The sequence below is a fragment of the Cibotium barometz genome, chromosome 1, assembly GCF_041138505.1.
Source record: "Cibotium barometz isolate CiBa-2024 chromosome 1, ASM4113850v1, whole genome shotgun sequence".
Classification (NCBI taxonomy): Eukaryota; Viridiplantae; Streptophyta; class Polypodiopsida; order Cyatheales; family Cibotiaceae; genus Cibotium; species Cibotium barometz.
In genome coordinates, this window is record NC_141046.1 from 79,246,612 (window position 1) to 79,269,431 (window position 22,820).

The 22,820-nt window shown below is 47.3% G+C and overlaps 1 protein-coding gene across 1 annotated transcript; it reads left to right on the top strand.

Moving 5' to 3' along the window:
* Positions 1 to 360: 360 nt before the first annotated feature.
* Positions 361 to 5,989, top strand: LOC147642467 (uncharacterized). Its single transcript, XM_086806830.1, has 3 exons — positions 361 to 784; positions 1,728 to 4,749; positions 5,031 to 5,989. The coding sequence occupies exons 1-3, from the start codon at positions 710 to 712 to the stop codon at positions 5,366 to 5,368; spliced, it is 3,435 nt and encodes a 1,144-aa protein (XP_086662956.1). The 5' UTR covers positions 361 to 709; the 3' UTR covers positions 5,369 to 5,989.
* The last annotated feature ends 16,831 nt before the right edge of the window (positions 5,990 to 22,820 follow it).

Below are 22,820 nucleotides of genomic sequence, written 5' to 3' on the forward strand. Positions count from 1 at the left end.
GGATTTTAAAACTAGGACCACTTCTCAAAACCAGTTTTGCTTGCCCAATGGGGCCTAAGGCATTGGCACCGGTCCTTGACTAGAACCCAACATTTAGTGTATTTTTTACGGGTTGAAATTCAATGAGCAGCCAAATTTTTCGCTTTCCTTGAAGAAAATTGGTCAGTATTTATGAAAAGATTTTGTTTTTTAGTGAGACATTTAAGAAAGCTACCAAAGACGCGCACCCCCTCTTTACGTTGGGATCGAACCAAGTCGTCCCCACTGGCTGACGCTCATGAATTTTAATAATAAACCCCGCAAATTCGTTAAGCAATAAAACCGAGAACCGTTCGCGCACTTGAAAGTTGAGGCCAAAAAGTTCAAAAGACGCGGCTTGGAGTTAAGTAGTAGTGTTGACGATGATGGTCACACACATCCTGATTCTCTGAAAGCTGTTGAGGCCACAAAGAAAGCTTGAAACTTCACTTGGAGCTAAGAAGTCGGGCCTTAGTGGGCAGCTAATTTCAAAGACGCGGCTTGGACTTAGTGTTGACGATGGTCACACACATCCTAAATTCTTCCTACTCTCTGTTAGGATGCCCATTGCCTTTATAATAAGCCCCAAGTCTTTCATGAAGATCCTATCATCCTACCACATTTGTTTTTTCAACAAAGAATATACACTCACCAGAGTCACGTGCACAAGCACCTTTAAAGAATCTGAGCCATGGAGCAGGGTCCAAGAGGTGGAGCTACAATTCCTCTCATTCTGATTCTCATCTGCCTAAGCTTGGTAATGCAGGTATCACGTCCTCTTTTAATGGGAGCTTACCTTGTTTGCAACATCAAAAGTACAGATGTTTTTACTGAGATGAGTTATTTGTCTTGTATTCCTCCAAAACCGCTCTCATTCACAAGAAGCTTTAGACATTTTCTGTCGTGAGAAAAAGGGTCCTTTCCCTTTATTTTTTCGTAATGGTGTCAACATCATGAGCTTCTGCAGAGAAGGCACCACCAGATACCTAGCTAGGTATGGTTGGGAGCAGGGGGTCCTGATGGTGTTCAACACCATGAGCTTCTACAGAGAAGGCACCACATACCTAGCTAGGTGGCCCAACTGCACCTACCTAGGTATGCGGTGCCTTCTTTGTAGAAGCTCATGATGTTGTCGTAGTCCGCGAAGTGTGAATTATACCTTTTTTCCATTGGTTGTAAAAAATGTTTTTCGCGAGAAGTACTCTGCCAAACAGCTTTAAGAGCACTTCATATTGTGTTAACACGGGTGAATATTTGAAGTCCACATCATAATTCTTCCTCTCAGGTAAGGTCTGCTGGTTTGTCTCTGTTGCAGTGCAATTTTTGCTTCTTTGGCTATGTGCAGTTATGTTAAGGGGACAAGCTTGATGGTATTTTTCAGGTAAGGGGGCGTAATGTTAGAGAGTCTCTCTGATAGGTGAGAGATTTGGGGGGAGAGAGAGAGAGAGAATGTGCTGTGGCAAAGTGCATGAGAGAGAGAGAGAGAGAGACTGTATGTGGGTATATGTGGGAGAGAGAAAAGGGGTGTGTGTGTGTGTGTGTGTGTGTGTGTGTGTGTGTGTGTGTGAGAGAGAGAGAGAGAGAGAGAGAGAGAGTTACATAGCTCTCCTCCCCTTGCTGGCCATGTCTAGTTTTGAGGACCTTACATTTTAGAGGAAGCTGCTCTAACTAGGTAAAACTTCATGTGTAATTTGTCAAATGTGTTGCAGACGTTTAACGCCACATCAGCGCCGCTAATTCCAGCAGAGGAAGTCGATGCTCTGTTGCAGTTCAAGGCTCACCTCTCCACACAGTCACAGGCGTTGCTCAGCACCTGGGATCCAAACAACACACGCAGTGTTTGTGAATCCTGGGTGGGGATCACATGCAGCGCCAGCCTCCCAAATATAATTAGTCACGTCTACATAGTGAACCTCACAGGCTTTGGGCTGGCAGGCTCTCTGGCGTCCCACCTCGGCAACCTCACCTCCATGCGCGCTCTCTATCTCCTCAACAACTCTTTCACAGGCTCCATACCCCCGCAGATCTCTGCCTGTGCTTCTCTCGAAGTGCTGGATCTCAATACGAACAGCCTCTCCGGCTTAATCCCTTCATCCCTCAGCTCGCTCTCCTCTCTCGTAGCTCTGGATCTCTGCCACAATCTCCTCAGTGGCCACATCCCTCACACTCTGCTCACAAATTGCACCTCTCTCGGACATCTGGGTCTATGCAACAATTTTCTCACAGGCTCCATCCCAACCATCATCGCTAGTCCTCTTCAGCAGCTTCTGCTGTGGAATAACAACCTCAGTGGACCTATCCCTCCCAGCTTCTTGAGCAACTGCACCGGTCTCATCGACCTTGAACTCTCATCCAATTGGCTTAGCGGTCCCATCCCCTCTGAGTTTGGCTTGCTCATTCATCTTCAGCGACTATTACTGTTCACCAACAACCTCACAGGAGTCATCCCTCCAAGCATCGGCAACTGCACGAACCTCGTTGATCTTCAAATCTACTCTAACCCGCTGACGCCTGCTCCTATCCCCTGGGAGCTTGGCTTGCTAAGTCATCTCCTCACCCTAATTCTGCGTGAAAACAACCTCAGATTCACCATTCCTCGGAGCTTAGGAAACTGCACTCATCTCTTAGAGCTGGATCTCAGCTCCAACCAGCTCAGTGGCACCATCCCATCAGAGCTGGGAGCTTTAAGCAATCTGTCAGGTGTATGGTTGTGGCAAAACAACCTCAGCGGATCCATTCCGCGGAGTCTGGGCAATTGTACACATCTCACTGACCTCGCGCTCAGCTATAATCAGCTCACTAGTGCGATGCCAACAGAGCTCGGTTTGCTGCGTAAGCTTGAAAGGCTAAGCTTGAATGAAAACATCCTCACAGGAGCCATTATTGGGGGTTTGGGCAACTGCACAAACCTCATCTTTCTGGATCTGGAATCCAACCAGTTCAGCGGTCCTATCCCCACCGAGCTTGGCACGCTATCCGGCCTGCGGAGGATAATAGCATGGGGAAACAACCTGATGGGAACCATCCCATCTAGCCTAGGAAACTGCACACATCTCTTTAACCTGAACCTTGCAATTAATCAACTCACAGGCGACATTCCCACCCAGCTCTCAATGTTGGGAAATTTAGAATACCTTCTTTTAAGTGAAAATCTCCTGTCCGGTTTCAGGCTGCTCCCCTTCGGCAACTTCACGAGTCTATTTGCATTAGCCTTGCGCCATAATCACCTAACTGGCTCTATACCGAAGGAGCTGGGGCGAGTGCAACAGCTTCAATTTCTAGACCTTGGAGACAACAACTTTTCAAATGAGATACCATGGGGTTCCTTGTACAACTGTAGCTCTCTATATTACCTTAGCTTGGTCAATAATCACCTAACTGGTGGAATCCCAAGCAGTTTTACAAGGCTCCAGAAATTGCAAATGCTGTATCTGACCGGCAACCTGCTCCGGGGCAGGATTCCAGAGTTTGAGACTTATGAATCCCCTAGCTTGCTTGAAGTAGACTTGTCTTTCAATCAACTAAATGGCTCCCTGCCGTCAAGTCTCGCTCATGCGCTGTTCGTGGTACATAAACTGGACTTGTCCCACAATGAATTCTCGGGGTCTTTGCCCTCTTGGTTAGGAGAGCTAGTGCAGGTGGAGAGTTTGAATTTGTCCCACAACCACTTTGTTGGCGCCATACCAGAGAGCCTTGGTTATTGTGTGGGGCTTACTGCTCTCATCTTATCTCACAACCACCTCTCTGGAGGCTTCCCAGAGCACTTAGGCAAGCTAATCTACCTCGAAAGGCTCGATGTTTCTAGCAATAACCTTACAGGGGTGCTACCTGCATCAGTTTTGGGGAGTCAATTACATCGCCTACAATTTCTCAATGTCTCCTTCAACAACTTCACTGGCACCATCCCTCTTATTGGGATCTTCAAGCACCTTAATGCAACATCCTTTCTAGGAAATCCTGGGCTTTGTGGCCCTGTCATTCACAGGAGATGCATTCAATATTCCTCCAAGAAACATCACCATGGTGGTCAGATCAGCTGGAAGGCAACTCTTGGTCTTGTCTTGACTTCATCGGCCATAGCCGGGTCTTTGATATTATTGGCATTGTGTTATTGTTCAAAATGGAGTCAATGTCTTCAAGTGGTGCCCAAAGAGTTCAAGTTGTTGGCAGAAACAAAACGATACACAGCGGAGGAGCTTACAAATGCGACCCAAGGGTATTCTGAGGCCAACCTTCTGGGACAAGGTGCACTCGCCGTTGTGTACAAGGGAGTGTTGTCAAATGGCGAGGTTGTTGCTGTGAAAAAGCTCAAGGAGGTGTGTTTCCGTGAAGCATTGCTACAAGAGGTGCAGATACTTAGCAAACTAAGGCACAGAAACCTTGTTCAAATCTTGGGGTGTGTCCTCAACCTGGAAGTGAATGCCTTGGTGCTAGAATACATGCCAAATGGGAACCTGGAGCAATACCTGCATCATGATGGGCATCAATCTTATGGGTTGAGTTGGAGGATGCTGACAAACATAGCACTGGGTGTCGCCAATGCTTTGACCTACTTGCATCACGAGTATGGTGTGCCCATTATTCATGGGGATGTCAAGCCAAACAACATTCTTCTAGACTCTGGTCTAGAGGCACATCTTGCAGACTTTGGGCTCGCAAAGCTCGTAATTAAAGAGGGAGCTGTCTCTTTAACTTCCAACTTCAAGGGATCAATTGGGTACATGGCACCAGGTAAATTCAGTACTATAAGGTTGTTTCCGAAGTTGTGTTTGATACATAATCAGATAGCTCAAAAGCACTTCTCTACTTAAATATATATATACATTTAATTAATAATGATATCACAAGAAGTTTTGGACCACACCAAGCTAGGTATGCGGTGCCTCCCCTGCAAAAGCTCATGATGTCCTAATTCGCGAAGTGGGAATTTTGGTAGGAAAATGTCTAAAAGTTATTGTGATATATACAGACATCACATTGTTAAATTTAGTATTGCTGGTTTTGGCTGCCAGAGTATGGATATGCATCACGAATCACAACCAAGGTGGATGTCTACAGCTTTGGAGTGGTTGTTCTAGAGATGGTGACAGGGAAAAAGCCTACACAACTGCCTGGATCAGTAAGCCTCCATGAATGGGTCAAATCCAAGCTCCCCAACTGTACTGGTGTAGATTTAAATGAGGAGGTTCTCCATGCCTCTCTCTCAGATTGTGAGACATCATCATCTGTTGATAATGCCCGCATGGCAGAGCAGCTCCTAAGAATGGGTGTGACATGTACACAAGACCACCCCAATGACCGTCCCACAATGCAAGAAGTGCGTGCATTTCTCTTTTCAATTAAAAACTGAAGGTTTTGGATCTGAACTTGAACATTTAAGGTTCCGAGATACACATAGATGCCTACCAAACAAGGAGGACCTTGCCATCAACATGCTTGCAAAGTTATTGGCAATCATACTGGCATTGACAATTATCCTACTTACAAATTCTTACTTAGTATAAGATTATTTGGAATGCTAAAAATGTCCTTGCATTTTGTAAAATTATTTTTGGAACTTTGATAAATCAATCATGATCCTATCCAATATGGTTATGGCAAGAGTTGCTACGGGAGATTCTTTCAAGCACGTGAAGGGTTCACCAAAAGAAACAAATGTTTAAATTCTAAGAGGGTTAGCTTGTCAGCATTATCTATTGAGTTGCTTGGCAAAGAGCACCCTACAGAGCCTCCTTGCTACTCTCCTTTCTCCTTCTCTACCATTGTACTCCTTAAGCTCATGCATTGCTATGCTTGAAGCTCTTTTGACAATGAAATCATTCTTCTCTCTTCCTAATCTGTTCTTCTATTTCTTGTTCAATTTGTTTAATGAGTTGTTTAAGCTTCTTGCTAATGTGCTTTCTTGTTCAAGTATGTGGGCAATGAAACCCTAAGTTTCCTTTACTCTCCTTCATTGTGTGCTTGAATTTGAATGTGATTGGAAGTTTGAGTGACTCAATGCATGGTTTGCTTGCTTTAAACTTGTGTTTGCTTGCATTAATGAAGTTGAATGTGTGTTAAGCTCTCTAATGATTGAGTAGAAAGTAGTTTATGCTTGTGGGATAGCACATTTGCTTGCTATTCTCATAGGATTGAGTTGATGTATGCTTAGGAGTGAAGAGGCTTGTGGATGCAAATCCAAAGCTTTCGTTGAGAATGGAGTAGATTAGTGGGAGATTGAGATAGAGTAGACATTGTTTCAAGTATTGAATAGCTAAGCATTGTGAGCGGTAGTTGAGTAGCATTGAAGAGTAGTTGAGTGTAGGTTGAGAGGGGTAGAAAGCATTGGTAGCACCTCCCATTTGGGATAAGCCTCCATGCACTAGTTGGGTCGAATGCTCCTTGGATCGACAAGAGGTCTCAAACCCTCATGGAATCCAAGTAGAGTCTTCATGGAATCCAAGTAGAGTCTTCTACTACCCTTATCTATAAGTGATAGGGAATTTCGGTTCTCCACAATCCATGCCGGTTTTGGTTCTTCTCCAGGCTCAGCCAGGTCAATCTTCTTTGCATCTTCAGGCCTGTCATACGACACACCTGGGGTCTCTGGCTTTTCCCGTATTGGTTGTTGCAGAATCACCTTCGTGTCTCGGATAGTAAATTTCTTAAAGTTTGAAGGAACACTAGTAGAGCCTCTTCACTTTCAGAGTCATCACTTGTCGAAGACCATGCAGCTTTCAATACTTGCTTTCGTTCCTGCAACAGGGCTTTCCTCTCAACTTTCGTCATCTAACTATTAGCAGAACTCAGAGATGAGCCCGCTTTACTCTTGCCCTTACAATTCCTCTTCTTCTTTGGTTTTTTTTTTTTTCCATTCAGGTTCTGCACTAGTTGGAATCCGTATCTCCATCTCACTTCTTCCTTGATACAGTCCTTGGCTCCAACATAGTACAAGAACTCATTTTTGCCCCGGAATTCAGGAGGGATTTCAGGTGGAACAAAATGTTCTTTGTCTACTTCCTCCTGCTCCCTTTGCTTCTGTTGCTTTTGCTCTTTCAGAGCTTGCTTCCGAAACTTCCTATGACTTGTACCGAACTTGCATTTTGGTTTGTCATGTGGAATTCTAGAGCAACTCCTCCTCTGCCACGTAGCAACATTCTTACTTTCTCTAGTTCTTCTGAGACTGTAGCATCCTCAGAATCATATCCTTCCGAATTTTCTAGACATCCATCATCATCACCATCATCCGCAGTGTCATAGTCAGAGTGGGATATATCCTTGATAGATACCATGTCTCCTTGGAACATTTCTTTTCTAGCGCATAGTACTCCTCTTGCAAAGGTTCTTCCCATTCGATGGCTCTAATCATTTGTATGGGAATAATATCATATCCATCCGGGTCACAGAATTTTGTCTGCTTTGGAAGTGCACAAACAGTTAAGGTAGCAAGTGCATGAATCCATTCCTGAGGGTCAATGAGATGCTCTGGAAAGGGCATTGGGATATAAGCATCATCCCATATACTCCTTTCAACAATTACATCCTTCGGGTTAAGACCCAAGCAGGATGCCCCACAAATCCAAAGATCAGTTCCTTTGCCAATAGCTTTTTCCAGCTCTTCAAAAGAAGCCGAGTCGAACTCTTCCACTGGGGAATGAGTGACATCTTGGTATTCATGATTTCTCAAGTTGACTATTATGATCACTCCATGGCAAAGATAGAGGTAGTTATAACCCCAATCCTGGATCATCTGAAGCTGCCTCATGAAAGGTCGTCCCAGAATCACCTCATAATTGGTGTTCTTACCGAAATCAACTATGGAAAATGTGTGCAAGTATTCAATGCCACACGACTTGACCTTTACATTCTCCAATAATCCAATTGGAGTTTCTAGGATTCCGTTTGCTAACTGCAGACCCATTCTTGTTCTCCAAATCGTAGGCTTTCTCCATGATTCCCATATGGTCTTTGTTGCGATACCCACACCTACTCCACTATCAAGTATCGCAATACATTTGACACTATTGATAGCGACCGGCAAGGTGGTATTTCCTTCATCTTCTGTTTGTTCCCCAACTTTATTGACCTGGACTGGAGCTTTAATGCTAGGCCGTGAGACAATCGTCTTCGTCTTTAGCACATCTTCCAATTTGAACTTCTTGTCCATGGTCTGTCAGACATTTTGCAACACTCTCCCATAAATTTGGTTTGATCTTTAATAGTTCCGTCATAGGGAGTGTGCACGTTACTGGAGCGGACATTAGCGCATGCAAGTTTGCCATGTCACGCTCATCTCGTTGAGCATTCCAAACAGATGGAACTCTCATGACAGCTGAATGTGGCTCGTATTCCCCGAGATAGAAAGGCATAGTTCTCAAGGTCTGTTTACTCGGAAACGAGTCTTCAGAACCTTGCGCTTCTAAATATGGCATAGCTCCTGCTTCAACAGACTGTCGTCCAATGAAGTCGACTACAGAGAAAGGTGGGGATCCTGAGGTCGATGCTTCCTCATCAGCTTTTTGCTTAACTGCATCGCACATCTCTCGAGCTATCATTTCCTCTATCTCTGGGATTTCATCACCAAAATCCGCTGTTGTCAATGGTCGTTCATCATTAAGTTCTTGCTCAGGAACTTCCTTGTCTTGCTGAAATTTTCCATCAGTAAAAGGAACAACTGGTTCACTTCCACGCTCTACACTTGAGGTTGCTTCAGGTATCGCCTCTAACGTAGGTTTCAGAGGAGCTGGTCCTCGAATGAAGCTCTTTGGAGCTCCCTCCAAAATTGCTTGAGTCTCCCTGATCTTTTGCTGATGGACAGCAAGATTTATCTTTTCTTCTCGTGGATTGGGATATTCCTGCAATTTCTTTGGAATTTCCGTCTGAGCCGTTATGGCATCAAATGGCTCGTTGACCTTTTCAACAAGGACGGATCCACCTGCACTCACTTCTGAGACAGATATATCATCTTTTACCTCAGGCATAAGCTGATATTTACTCTTTGGCTTCATCTTCTCAACAATACTTTACACAGAAGGCTTAGAGCTCTCTAGAGATTTTTTGTTACTTGATTTTTGGCTCCTCGGTCTACGTCTGTGTGGTTTCCTCACAAAGTTTTCTTGATTGTCCATTTCTTTGAGCCTAGGGCTGCTTCTTTGTGCCTCTTTGGTTTGCGCTCTAGTTACCACTCTCAATGGAACATTCCCAATTTTTGTTTCAGTCTCTGATGTCTGAGGTGAAGGCATTGTCAAAATACGCAACGGAGATGATAACCAAATCTGAGACCACAAGAGCAAGTTGAGTGCAGAAAATAGACAGCACAAGAGAAGGAGAGAGATATGCGTGTAACTATGCTCTATATACACAAGATCCCGAAGTGATACAAGATGATATGACAAGGGGCTGTGGGGGTCCATTATATATGGACCCCAGGCAGCAGTCGGCCTGCTCTAGACGCAGCCGACAGGTACAATATCTCCACGACCTGCCACATAGACCAGTCAGCCAGCAAACATGTGTCGGCCAGCTCTGGACTGTAGTCGGGTACAGTCGGCTAGAAGATGTGTGCGCCTGCCAGCTCAGGACTGCCCCCCAAGCCACAGAAAAATGGGAAAAATGGGAAAAAATACGGGGAGTGAGAAAAAATGAGAAAACACCTACAAAGGGCGGGCACACCCACAATAGAGGCCCTGATGTTTGGTAAAGATGGGAGATGACTTCTAACACCCCCTCTCAGCTCTTGGCTGTGAAACCAACCCTAGGGAGCTGGAGTGCCGCCTGAGCATAGCCTGAGGTAGAAACTTCGTGAAGAGATCCGTCGCATTGTCCTCTGTCGAACAATAAAGTAGCAAGATGTCACCAGCCAAGATCGTCTCACGTACAAAGTGGTACTATATCTCTATGTGCTTGGTCTGGGCATGGAAGACCGGGTTCCAAGCAATAGCTATACAACCCTGGTTATCACACTGGTTGACTGTGCGCTCATTCTGTGGAAACCTAATCTCGCCTAGCAGCCTCCGCATCCACACAACCTCGCAAGCAACACCGCAAGCAGCCCAGTACTCTGCCTCTGTCGAAGATAGGGCAATAGTTAGCTGCCTCTTACTGCTCCAAGAAACTGCTCCTGAGCCGAGGGTAAAACTGTAACCTGAAGTAGATCTCCTCGTGTCTGGATCTCCTCCCCAATCTGAGTCACTCCAACCTTGGAGTCTAACTCCATCCCCTCCTGTGTAGAAGAGTCCTAGATCCTTCGTACTCTGCAGATACCGCAAGATCCGCAATCCTGCGTCCCAATGAGACTTCAATGGTGTCTGCATAAAAGAGCTCAACAACCCCACGGAGAAGCTCAAGTCCAATCTGGTGTTCAGCAACCAGATCAATGAACCAACCAACTTCCGATACTGCGAGGCATCAACTGGCCCACAAGGATCATTAACAATTAACTTTGTATTTAGGTCCACCGGTGAAGTAATAGGCTTGCAGTTCTCCATCCCAAAGGCCTCAAGCAACTCAAGCAACTCATGAACATACCGCTATTGAGAGACAAAAAACCCCCTCTGGGTCTGTCAGATCTCCAATCCCAAAAAGAAGTGGAGTAAGCCTAGGTCGGTCATCTCAAACTCCTTGGACAAGGTAGCCTTCGACACGCCAATGTGCTCCACATGACCGCCGGTGAGAATGAGATCATCCACATAAAGAATGATAATCGTAACCATGCCGCGTTCCCGAAAGAGATATAGGTTGGGATCTGCAACCGATCTCTGAAAACCAGTCTGAACAAAGCAGGAATCAATCTTCTGATTCCAAGCCCTGGGAGCTTGTTTAAGACCATACAAGGCCTTACGTAACCTGTAAACCATCCCTTCCGATCCTAGAACAACAAAGCCTGGAGGGTGCTCAACATACACCTCCTCCTGCAGGTCACCATTAAGGAACGCATATTTTACATCCATTTGATACACAGACCAGCTCTGAGAAGAAGCAAGGGCAAGAACGGTCCGAATCGTGGTCATCCTTGCTGTCGGTGCAAAGGTATCCTCGTAGTCGATGCCTGGCCGCTGAGCATAACCTTTAGCCACGAGTCTGGCTTTGTGTTTGTCCAGCGACCCATCTGACCCATATTTGGTCTTAAAGACCCATTTGACACCAATGACTGACCGTTTCGACGGCCTCGGTACCAACTCCCATGTGTTGTTCTTCTCGATGGCATCAAGTTCCACCTGCATGGCTTTCCTCCAAGTATCCTGTGAAAGGGCTTCCTTAACGGAAGTGGGCTCCTTGTCCCGCATGATACGAGACATCAAAGCATAGTTTACCTGAAGAAGCTCCGCTGTATTGCTTTTGTCACGGACTCTGTGCGATCTTCGAGGGCCGTCCTCTGTGGTCCACTCGAAGGGTAGCTCAGTGACACCTGACTCCCGAAGGGTGTCCATCCACCACCTGACTCCCGAAGGGTGTCCATCAACCACCTGGGTACTCGAACAGATCGGGAAGCCTCCTGAAGGGTGTCCATCAACCACCTGGGTACTCGAACAGATCGGGAAGCCTCCTGCTGTTGCGGGGACTCTACTCCAGTTGCGAGCTTAACCTCTTGTACTGACTATGGTTGACCAACTGGAACAATAGTTTGGGAGTCATCATCAGACTCCTCTGGATCTCCAAGAAGTGGCGGCTCCTCGACACTGGATACGGGAACATGCTCATCAAAGACCACATCCCGGCTGACAACAATCTCATTCCTCTCTGGATCATACAATTTATATCCCTTGGAAAGAGAATTATATCCCACAAATATAAGCTTATGGAATTTGGAGTCATCATCTCACTAAAAGCAATATCAAACTGTGCCACAAATGCTAACACCTTGGAAGCATCATGCTCTCCATGAAAAACATCAAACTTAACGGACTTGTCACCTGCTTTAAATTCCTTGAGCTTTCTGGCATGAGGCTCATGGTCCTCTCTTTTTCTTTTCCCCTTATCCAACGGGGCAGCCCTATCTGCATGGGCTCCATGGGCCATCATGGAAGTTTCATGAAGCACGGTGGCATGTGCTCCACGAACCTGAGAATCAGATGCATGTGACCTTACTGCATAAGGCAATGTCTCTCCATGAGACAACTCAGTAGGCAAAGCTCTTCTAGTGGCAGACCTGTCACCCCCTCCATAGGATACATGCCTTGAGTACATGTGACCATCATGCCCTCCATGAGCACTAGCATACATATACTTGTCACCCTTTGTGCCTTGTGGAGAAGATGCATGACGAGAGGTGGCTGTCACCTCTTCCCTTTGCATAAATGACCTCAACCTTTGAGATGTGGGATCTCCATGCTTCAAGCGAGGTGGATTTCTGAATTTCAACTCTCCATCTTCCCCCTCTTTGATGTCACCTTTGCGAAGGAGGTAGGAATGTGCCAACTCCCTTGGCTTCTTGCCCACTTCTAGTGCCATGGACTCAGAAGTCATGTACACCATTGCATCGCCTTTCCTTGCTTCAATGGCACTTTGCACATGGGGATCTTCATGCAAAAATTTCAGCTCTTGCTCTTGTGCCTACAAAAGCTTTCTCATATGCTCCAATTCAGCCCTCATTGAATTAGACTCTTCTTCTTGCATAAGTGTCTTTCCACGAGACGGTTGTCCCCTCGAATCACTATCATTCACCCTCTCAAGGGGCTTGTGCCTTCCCTGTAAAGCCTCAAAACCACGCGAGGCACTTGATGGGCCCCTCGAATTAGGCACTTCCAAAGGGTTGCCTTGGCTGTCCATTGTGTTAAGTGTGCTAGAAGCGGGGTGTCCAATACACAGGTTCGTTTCCCCACTAAGAAGAAGAAAATAACCATGCTGTGATACCAATGAAACCGATCCCGTCAAGTGGGAATAGACTCCGTTGGACACCCACACGCGTAAATAGCACAACTTAACTATCACAATATGAATGGACAACTCAATAACAACTGAAAACTGAAATGAAATGAATGATGATCAATGGACACCAGCACTGGGGCCGGAACGGGCCGACCCCCCCTCAATATATGGTATATTATTGGGAGTATTTAAGTGATACAATGCTCCATGGGTTCAATGAACCAGATGATGTCCATGTACAACTGAGATGAATACAGTTACCAAACAAGAGACTTGAAGTAGACGTTCGAAGGAGAGCGATCCACTTGAAGAAGTCTAATCTCGACGGTCCTGTGCCTTCACTGGAATCTGCAGAGAGCGCCCCCACTAGTGTTCCAGGACCACACACAAACAGGCGCTCCCGTACTAACGCCTGGCTCTCCCGATCTTGGCACCCATAGACCGTGGTTCTCCATAAGCTTGGACTACCCGGCACTGAACGGGTGTTAGCAACAAAGAGTATCCCTTGTAAGATTTACACCAAAGACCTTTACTTGAATCTCAATCCACTTACCTTGTAAAAATAATGAATATGGCCCTCAGTAGTACTATGCATCCACGTATGAAAGAAGTCTTTATTAGTGTTGTTTCTGCCAGCTTGAGAGATAGGGGATGGAGAGCTAGCATCAGCTGCCCAATAGTATGGGAAGTAATATTCGCCTGTTGTGAAGCCTGTATGCAGCCGCCTGCAAGGCAAGGGAGTGAAGTTTTGTGTGCAGCCGCCTGCAAGGCAAGAGAGAAAGAAGACTTACGCAGCCCCCTGTGTGCAGCCGCCTGCAAAGCAAGAAGACTTGCGCAGCCCCCTGTGTGCAGCTACCTTCTTGCTTTGCAGCCGCCTGCATAGCAAGAAGAAAGAAGAACCTGTGCGCAGCCGCCTGTGCACAGTCGTCTCGTTGCAGTTGCCAGCCGGCAAGATGAGAGAGGGTGGCCCTGCACAGCCGCCTATATGCAAGAGAAGGATCATGCCTGAACGATGGAGGGGGCACACGTCGAACAGCTGGCCGGCCTACCTTATTTGCATGGAAGCGGCCAGTTCCAAAGTTCCCAAGGGGGGGCGGGGGTAGGTGGCCATGCACCCACCCCCACACACATGATTAAGGGAGGGCTTCCCTTCCCACCATGGCCCATGTGTGGGTGCCCACCCTACCAAGGGCACCAATGTCAGAATATGCAGCGGAAATGATATCCAAACTTGGGTAGACAAGAGCAAGTAGACTACAGAAAATAATCAGCACAAGAAACAGTGAGAGATGTGTGTAAACTCTTCTCTATACACAAGATCCCGAAGATACTGAATGAGAAAGTGGAGGAGGATGGGGGGCAATATATACAAGCCCATGAGGGCAGTCGGCCAGCACTAAAAAGTGCCCACGACTAGGTAAATGTCCACGACTGCTGAAAAACAGCAGTCGGCCAGCATCTGGTGTCCCACGTCTGCACAGAACAAGTCGGCCAGCACTCAGACAGCCCACGACTGCTACAGATGCAGTCGGCCAGCTTCAGAGTGCTCCTGGCATCAACTGGCAGCCCTCCAGCCACTAGAAAAAAATGGGAAAAATAGGGAAAAAATACGGGGAGTGTGGAAAAATGATATACGGGCGGGCACACCCACAACAGAGGCCCTGGTGTATAAAACTGGACAGGAGATGACTTCTAACACCCCCTCTCAGCTCCTGGCTGTGTAACCAACCACTGGGAGCTGGGGTGCCGCCTGAGCAAATCCTGAGAGCGACTTCGTGAAGAGGTCCACCGTACTGTCCTCCGTCGAACAGAACTCGAGCAAGATGTCATCAGCAACGATCTGTTCACGAACAAAGTGCCTCTGGATGACCATGCCTGAAGTAGATCCCCTCGTGTCCGGATCTCCTCCCCAAACCGAGTCACTCCAACCGCGGAGTCTGACTCCATCCAACAATCCCCCTCCTGTGTACAAGAGTCCATGATCCTTCGTATGTCGCAGAAACCACAGGAAACGCAATCCTGCCTCCCAAAGAGACATCTGCAACCAAGAGCTCAACTGCCTCATCAGGAAGCTCCCGTCCAAACTGGTGTCCATCAACCAGATCCATGAACCATACAGCTTCTGAATCTCAGAGACATCACACTGCTCACAAGGATCAACACCTGTTACGGTGCACAAGCAAGTCCTGGAAACCTGATGAAACCTGTCAACCACCCCCTCTGAATCCGAAACCACAAAGCCTGGAGAAACCACCTCCTTCTGCAAGTAATCACCTGTCACCTGCCTGGCTTTCCGAAAGGTCTCCGTGGAAAGAACATCCTCAACTACTGGAAGTTCTATGTCCCGAACACGACGAGACATCAGAGCATAAGTGACCTGTTCAGCTTCCTCTGACTCACGAACACAAGAACTACCAACATCAGTACTGGAAAGTTCCTGCCAACTGCTGCCATCTACTGGCAAGCTATCCACCACCTGGTCTCGGAAAGCCCGCTCCTGCAGCGTATCCACACCTGAGTAGCCATTACCACACTGCCACTCATCACAATCCTGAGGACCTGGGAGAGAGAGTGCTGAAAGCCTGTAAACTCCATTCTCCACTCCACCTTCCCAAACCACTTGGCCTGTTGCTTTGTCCCGGAGAGCAACAAAATGCTCATCAAACTCCACCCGTACGCCAGTCTTGCAAACCTGATGCACTGACAACAGATGAAAACCAAGTGCCGGAACATACAACACCTGGGAGGAATGCTTCCCCCCTCTGCCATCGGGAACTATCTCCATCCTGCCCTCACTGTGAACTGGGATAGTGGACGTATCCCCAGTAAGAATATGACCAGAACACCTGCAGAGATCCTGTAAACCGGAACGGGAAGGAGTCATGTGCCTGGAAGCACCACTATCGAGAATCCACTCCCGAGTATCCGTTGCGGAGAGTCCTCCAATCTCCTCCTTGCCTGAAGAAAATGAAGCATCGGTGTCCATCACCTCCAGGTGCACAAAAGCCGGAGTCTTCATGATTGCTGAGGAGTCTTCACCCTTCTCGGTCTTCCGCTTGGGACACTGCCTCCAGTAGTGGCCTTTCTCGCCACAATCATTACAGGTCCTCTGTGCCTTTAGTTTCTCGCGGTCAGCGTCGGACATCTTCTCAGAAGACTTCTCCGATGAAGCCTTCCCCTTGCCCGAGTTACGGCCTTTCGACCGTTGGCCAGTAAAGGCCTCCGAACCTCCACCCTGAGGAGGGTTCGTGAATCGTTCCTCCTGGTCCAAGACCATTGGCACAAGCTCCTCCCAAGTAATGGTGCTGAGCCTGCCACTAGTGATCAACGAGGAATAGAAAGCAGAATACTGACCAGGTAAGTGGGAAAGTAACGTGATGGCCATATCTTCGGACGATATCTCTTTCACAGCTTGAAGGACTTCCTGCTGAAGGGCCTGCAGCTTGTTAATGTGTTCCCGCATCGTCGAAGACTTTGCAGGATTCATAACCTGCATCTGCACTTCCAAGGATATCCGCTTCATGGGTGACACCCTGTTGTACAAAGAAGCCAAGTGCTCCCATATGCCTCTCGCCAGCGTCATGTGCTTCACATGGTTGATCACCTGTGGTGTGCAATTGAGGAATATAAACGACCGGACCCTGGCGTTGACACGGTCCCACATTTGTGCCTGTGCCTCTCGGTCCTTCCTCGTCAATAACAACTCCCCTTCCTCAGCTTCCGGCCTTGGCACCCCTTTGATAATAAAATCAGCAAGATCATATGACTCCAAAACTGACTCCATCATGACCTTCCAGATGCCGTAATTGGACCCGTCCAACTGCCGATCCACTGGGAACGTGGGGAGAGTCGGAATCTTCACGTGCTTCTCAGCCATCTCGATTAAATCTGCCATCTCAGAGAGTAACCTGAAAGGGTGGGTGGGTGGGAAAAATCTGAAAAATCAGAATATATGCAAGTGGCTGTCCAGCCCCTCTGCCCGCCTTCCTCTTGCACCTTCACTTCCCGTTCAGCCCGAAACAGTCCACCGATCAGCAACCTGTTGCTCCCCCTCTTGCTCAGAAAAACGCCCAAGATCTGCTAGAGCCTAGGGCTCTGATACCATGTCAGAATATGCAGCGGAAATGATATCCAAACTTGGGTAGACAAGAGCAAGTAGACTGCAGAAAATAATCAGCACAAGAAACAGTGAGAGATGTGTGTAAACTCTTCTCTATACACAAGATCCCGAAGATACTGAATGAGAAAGTGGAGGAGGATGGGGGGCAATATATACAAGCCCATGAGGGCAGTCGGCCAGCACTAAAAAGTGCCCACGACTAGGTAAATGTCCACGACTGCTGAAAAACAGCAGTCGGCCAGCATCTGGTGTCCCACGTCTGCACAGAACAAGTCGGCCAGCACTCAGACAGCCCACGACTGCTACAGATGCAGTCGGCCAGCTTCAGAGTGCTCCTGGCATCAACTGGCAACCCTCCAGCCACTAGAAAAAAATGGGAAAAATAGGGAAAAAATACGGGGAGTGTGGAAAAATGATATACGGGCGGGCACACCCACAACAGAGGCCCTGGTGTATAAAACTGGACAGGAGATGACTTCTAACAACCAAGAGATATTGGGGAGGCTGCCCACTCATTAATGAGTGTGAACCTGCAACCTTATAATTGCTAAACCTATCCACAATGGTCCAAATAGCATCATTCCCATGCTGGGATCTAGGCAAGTCCATAATAAAATCCATAGTAATACTTTCCCATGGCTGCGAGGGAATAGGTAATGGCTGAAGCAAACCTGGAGGTTTTTGTCTGTCAAATTTCACTTTTTGGCAAGTAATACATGCACGTACATATGCCTCAAATGTCTTTACGCATACTTGGCCGAAAGAAATATCCACAATCATGCATGTAGTGGGCATGATACCTCTATGACCAGCATAAGGTGGAGCATGACATTCCTCCATAACCTTTGGACGCGTATCCTTCACCACACATAAGCAGTTATCCTTCATAAGATAACCCTCTTTGATCACATAAGAGGCATGTGAGTGACCAGCCATCAAATCAGTCCATATATGGCAAAAATCAGCATCCAAATGATACAAATCTCGCATAGCAGATAAGTCCCCATGAGAGGCCACTGAAACTGCAGCCACATAAGGCCTCCTGGATAATGCATCTGCCACCACATTTTCTTTCCAAGCTTATGTCAATACATGCACATTCACATCCTTATGTTCTATCTTTTCACGAACAAAGAAAACCAAGTACGCAGAAAGACTCTTCTTTATTGCTTTATTAATATGGATGTGTGATACAATAGGGATGGTGCCGGCATGATCAACACTACCCTGCATATCAGGAACTGCATGCACATTAGGCTTAGACTGCTTGTCCTCTTGCATGTTGCTTACGTTTGGGGCATTGCCGAAACATATGCTCTTTGCTTCCACATGCAAAACATTTCCCCTCTTTCGCATATTGCTCCCTTTGCTCAGGAGTCAAGCCAAACCTGTTCTTCTTGAGCACACTATCCATGGATGAGGTATTTTCAGCTTTACCTCCCTTCTGGACTTCCCTGAAGCTCTTGTTAGGTGGTTGTCCACCTTTTTGCAGGTTTGGGATAGCCTTATCTTTGCCCTTAGAACCCCCTTGATCTTGCTTAATTTTGAGCACCAATTGCTCCGTAGGAAGAGCAGAGGCTATAAGCTGTTGCAAAGTGTGTTTCGGGTGCAATTCAATGCCCGAACGATAAGCTGATTGCAATCCGGAGCGAAAATTTCTCTTTCTTTCATCCTCAGTGATTTGCATAAAGGGAGTTACCTCAAGCAACACTTTCCAAAACTTATTGAAATACTGTTGCACACTTTCATTATCTCTTTGCTCAAGTCTATCCCACTTTTGGGTGAGAGTTTGCTCCGCATTAGGTGGCAAGAACTGGGCATAAAATCTATCCTTAAACTCTTTCCCAGTGCAAATGGGGTCTTTGGTGGTCTTTTCAATGATCCACCAATGAGCGGTGGCATGTGCTCCACGAACCTGAGAATCAGATGCATGTGACCTTACTGCATAAGGCAATGTCTCTCCATGAGACAACTCAGTAGGCAAAGCTCTTCTAGTGGCAGACCTGTCACCCCCTCCATGGGATACATGCCTTCAATACATGTGACCATCATGCCCTCCATGAGCACTAGCATACATATACTTGTCACCCTTTGTGCCTTGTGGAGAAGATGCATGACGAGAGGTGGCTGTCACCTCTTCCCTTTGCATAAATGACCTCAACCTTTGAGATGCGGGATCTCCATGCTTCAAGCGAGGTAGATTTCTGAATTTCAGCTCTCCATCTTCCCCTCTTTGATGTCACCTTTGCGAAGGAGGTAGGAATGTGCCAACTCCCTTGGCTTCTTGCCCACTTCTCGTGCCATGGACTCAAAAGTTATGTCCACCATTGCATCAGCTTTCCTTGCTTCAATGGCACTTTGCACATGGGGATCTTCATGCAAAAATTTTAGCTCTTGCTCTTGTGCCTGCAAAAGCTTTCTCATATGCTCCAATTCAGCCCTCATTGCATTAGACTCTTCTTCTTGCATAACTATCTTTCCACGAGACAGTTGTCCCCTCGAATCACTATCATTCACCCTCTCAAGGGGCTTGTGCCTTCCCTGTAAAGCATCAGAACCACGCAAGGCACTTGATGGGCCCCTCATATTAGGCACTTCCAAAGGGTTGCCTTGGCTGTCCATTGTGTTAAGTGTGCTAGAAGCGGGGTGTCCAATACACAGTTTCGTTTCCCCACTAAGAAGAGGGAAATAACCGTGCTCTGATACCAATGAAACCGATCCCGTCAAGTGGGAATAGACTCCGTTGGACACCCACACGCGTAAATAGCACAACTTAAATATCACAATATGAATGGAGAACTCAATAACAACTGAAAACTGAAATGAAATGAAATGATGATCAATGGACACCAGCACTGGGGCCGGAATGGGCCGACCCCCCCCTCAATATATGATATATTATTGGGAGTATTTAAGTGATACAATGCTCCATGGGTTCAATGAACTAGATGATGTCCATGTACAACTGAGATGAATACAGTTACCAAACAAGAGACTTGAAGTAGACGTTCGAAGGAGAGCGATCCACTTGAAGAAGTCTAATCTCTACGGTCCTGTGCCTTCATTGGAATCCGTAGAGAGCGCCCCACTAGTGTTCCAGGACCACGCACAAACATGCGCTCCCGTACTAACGCCTGGCTCTCCTGATCTCGGCACCCATGGACCGTGGTTCTCCAGAAGCTTGGACTACCCGGCACCGAACGGGTGTTAGCAGTAGAGAGTATCCCTTGTAAGATTTACACCAAAGACCTTTGCTTGAATCTCAATCCACTTACCTTGTAAAAATAATGAATATGGCCTTCAGTAGTACTAGGCACCCACGTATGAAAGGAGGTCTTTATTACTGCTATTTCTGCCAGCTTGAGGGATAGGGGATGGAAAGCCAGCAGCTGCCCAATAGTATGGGAAGCAATATTCGCCTATTGTGAAGCCTGTATGCAGCCGCCTGCAAGGCATGGGAGTGAAGTCCTGTGTGTAGCCGCCTGCAAGGCAAGAGAGAAAGAAGACTTGCACTACCCCCTGTGTGCAACAGCTGCTTGCAAAGCAAGAAGAAAGAAGAACCTGTGCACAGTCGCACAGGTTCTTCTTGCTTTGCAGCTGCCTGCAAAGCAAGAAGAAAGAAGAACCTATGCGCAGCCACTTGTGCACAGTCGTCTCGTTGCAGTCGCCAGCCGGCAAGATGAGAGAGGGTGGCCATGCACAACCGCCTATATGCAAGAGAAGGATCACGCCTGAACGATGGAGGGGGCACATGTCGGCGTACCTTATTTGCACGGAGGCGGCCAGTTCCAAAGTTCCCAAGGGGGGGGTGGGTAGGTGGCCATGCACCCACCCCCACACAATGCTTCCCTCCCCACCATGGCCCATGTGTGGGTGCCTATAATGGGTGCCCACCCTACCAAGGGCACCAAGAGATATTGGGGAGGCTGCCCACTCATTAATGAGTGTGAACCTGCAACCTTATAAAAACAAAGGTTAGAAATAATGCTATAAAATAAACAAATGCAATACACTTACCACCTGTTCACATGCAACAAAACTCATCTGAGAAGGCAGAGCAAACTTCACGACTCACTGGCAGGCGTCCCCGCTCAGTAAGTGGCACGTCAAACAGGAAAACACAAGAATACAAGTCACGCGAAGACAGTTCCAAGCATGCAAACATGAATGCATGTGCAAACAATATCATGGACATATCTCCCGTTCATGAAACAAGTACTAAACATTCCTGTCGGGCACAATAATGGCACGACAGAAAGTACAAATCTCGCTCTTCCTATGGAGTGACAGTCCCATAGGTGAGACACAGATCCAGGCACGAGCCTCCCTATGGAGTGATAGTCCCATAGGCAAGACACGGCACAAATACTGGCTCTTCCATGGCATGACAATCCCATGGATAGAACACAGTCCAGGTCATACACGGGTGACACTAGTCTGGCTCCCGTCCATACGACACCATCCTGCTAACACACGGGTGGCACCAGTCTGGCTCCCGTCCATGTTATGCAAAAATACTAGCCCCTTCACATGAGACACCAGCCTGGCCTCAAGTGAACGAGACACAAATCTGGAGATGGACCAAATGGTTGGCTAATTGGTGACACAGACCCTAGCGGCTACCCCTAGTTCTTCAAACCCTAGTGCTTCAGTTGGAGCAATTATTAGCCGGGAGCTCGAAGATAAGCAGAAGGGCACCCATGACCAGGAGTATGAGCGCAACGAATTGCTCAAGTCCTTTGGCTACATAGGTGGCCAGAGAGTCGTTGTCTTGTTTGATAGCGGCAGCACGGAGGATGTGGTCACGGAACAGGCCGCTATGCGTGCCCGTTTCGATCTTCAATGGATAAACAAGTTGAGGGTTTTAGCACAGGCATGACAACGAGCGTCTCTAGGTGCTAAGTTAGTTATTCAGGGCATAGAGTTTGTGCGTGATTTTATGGTTGCCCCTCTTGTAGGAGCAGACATAATTTTGGGTATTCAGTGGTTTCACAAGTTTCTTCCTGATGTCAAGTGGGACAAGCACACGTTCCAGATCAATTGGAATGTGTCAAACGCCCTAGTGACCATTAAGTGTGAGCCAGGAATTCCGAACTTTTCGCTCATAAGCCACTTGCAGGCTAAGCAAGCAGTCAGGAAAGGCGCACAGTGTGCGATGATTTACATCCAGACAGCCCAGATGGTGGCCAGTGCTTCCGAGAAGTACTCGGTCCTCCATGAAAAGTTCCAGAAGATTTTTCTTCGGGACAGCCTTCCTCCCCAGCTCCCCCCGTCCAAACCGGAGGACCACAAGATAGACCTCCTCCCAGGCTCGGAACCCCCGAGCAAGTTTTCGTATCGCCTTTCCAAGGCAATGGAATTGGAGTTGGACCGCCAACTCCAAGAATTGTTGCAATCTGGCTTCATCCGCCCTAGCGTGTCGCCATTTGCAGCACCGATCTTATTTGTCAAGAAGAAAGATGGATCTTCCCGTTTGTGTGTCGATTATCGTGCACTCAACAAGCTGACTATCAAGAGGAAGCTCCCGATGCCTCGAATTGACTATATGTTGGAATTAGGGTTGCAGGAAAGCACACAAAGCTTGGAGAAGAAGAAGCAAGAATGCACACAACACAGTGTATTAGATTGTGTCAATGTACAAAGATAAGTTAGCCCTAGAATGATAGGCGTATATACAAGCCGAGGGAAAAAATCTCCTAAGGAGGGAAAAGGTGCCCCGGCGGTCCTAAGTGTATTCACACACATCACTGCCTATATATATGGCAACAAATCCTCCCTGGGAGTGATGGTGTGAACGAGAGCTGGCACTCATGTATAAAGAAGTGCCATGCCCGAA

Excerpts from the sequence above, each read along its gene's own strand:
- LOC147642467 (XM_086806830.1), top strand. The coding sequence starts at position 710 with ATGGAGCAGGGTCCAAGAGGTGGAGCTACAATTCCTCTCATTCTGATT. Across the intron at positions 785-1,727 it reads GCCTAAGCTTGGTAATGCAG|ACGTTTAACGCCACATCAGC; the intron begins GTATCACGTCCT and ends AATGTGTTGCAG. Across the intron at positions 4,750-5,030 it reads AATTGGGTACATGGCACCAG|AGTATGGATATGCATCACGA; the intron begins GTAAATTCAGTA and ends TTTGGCTGCCAG.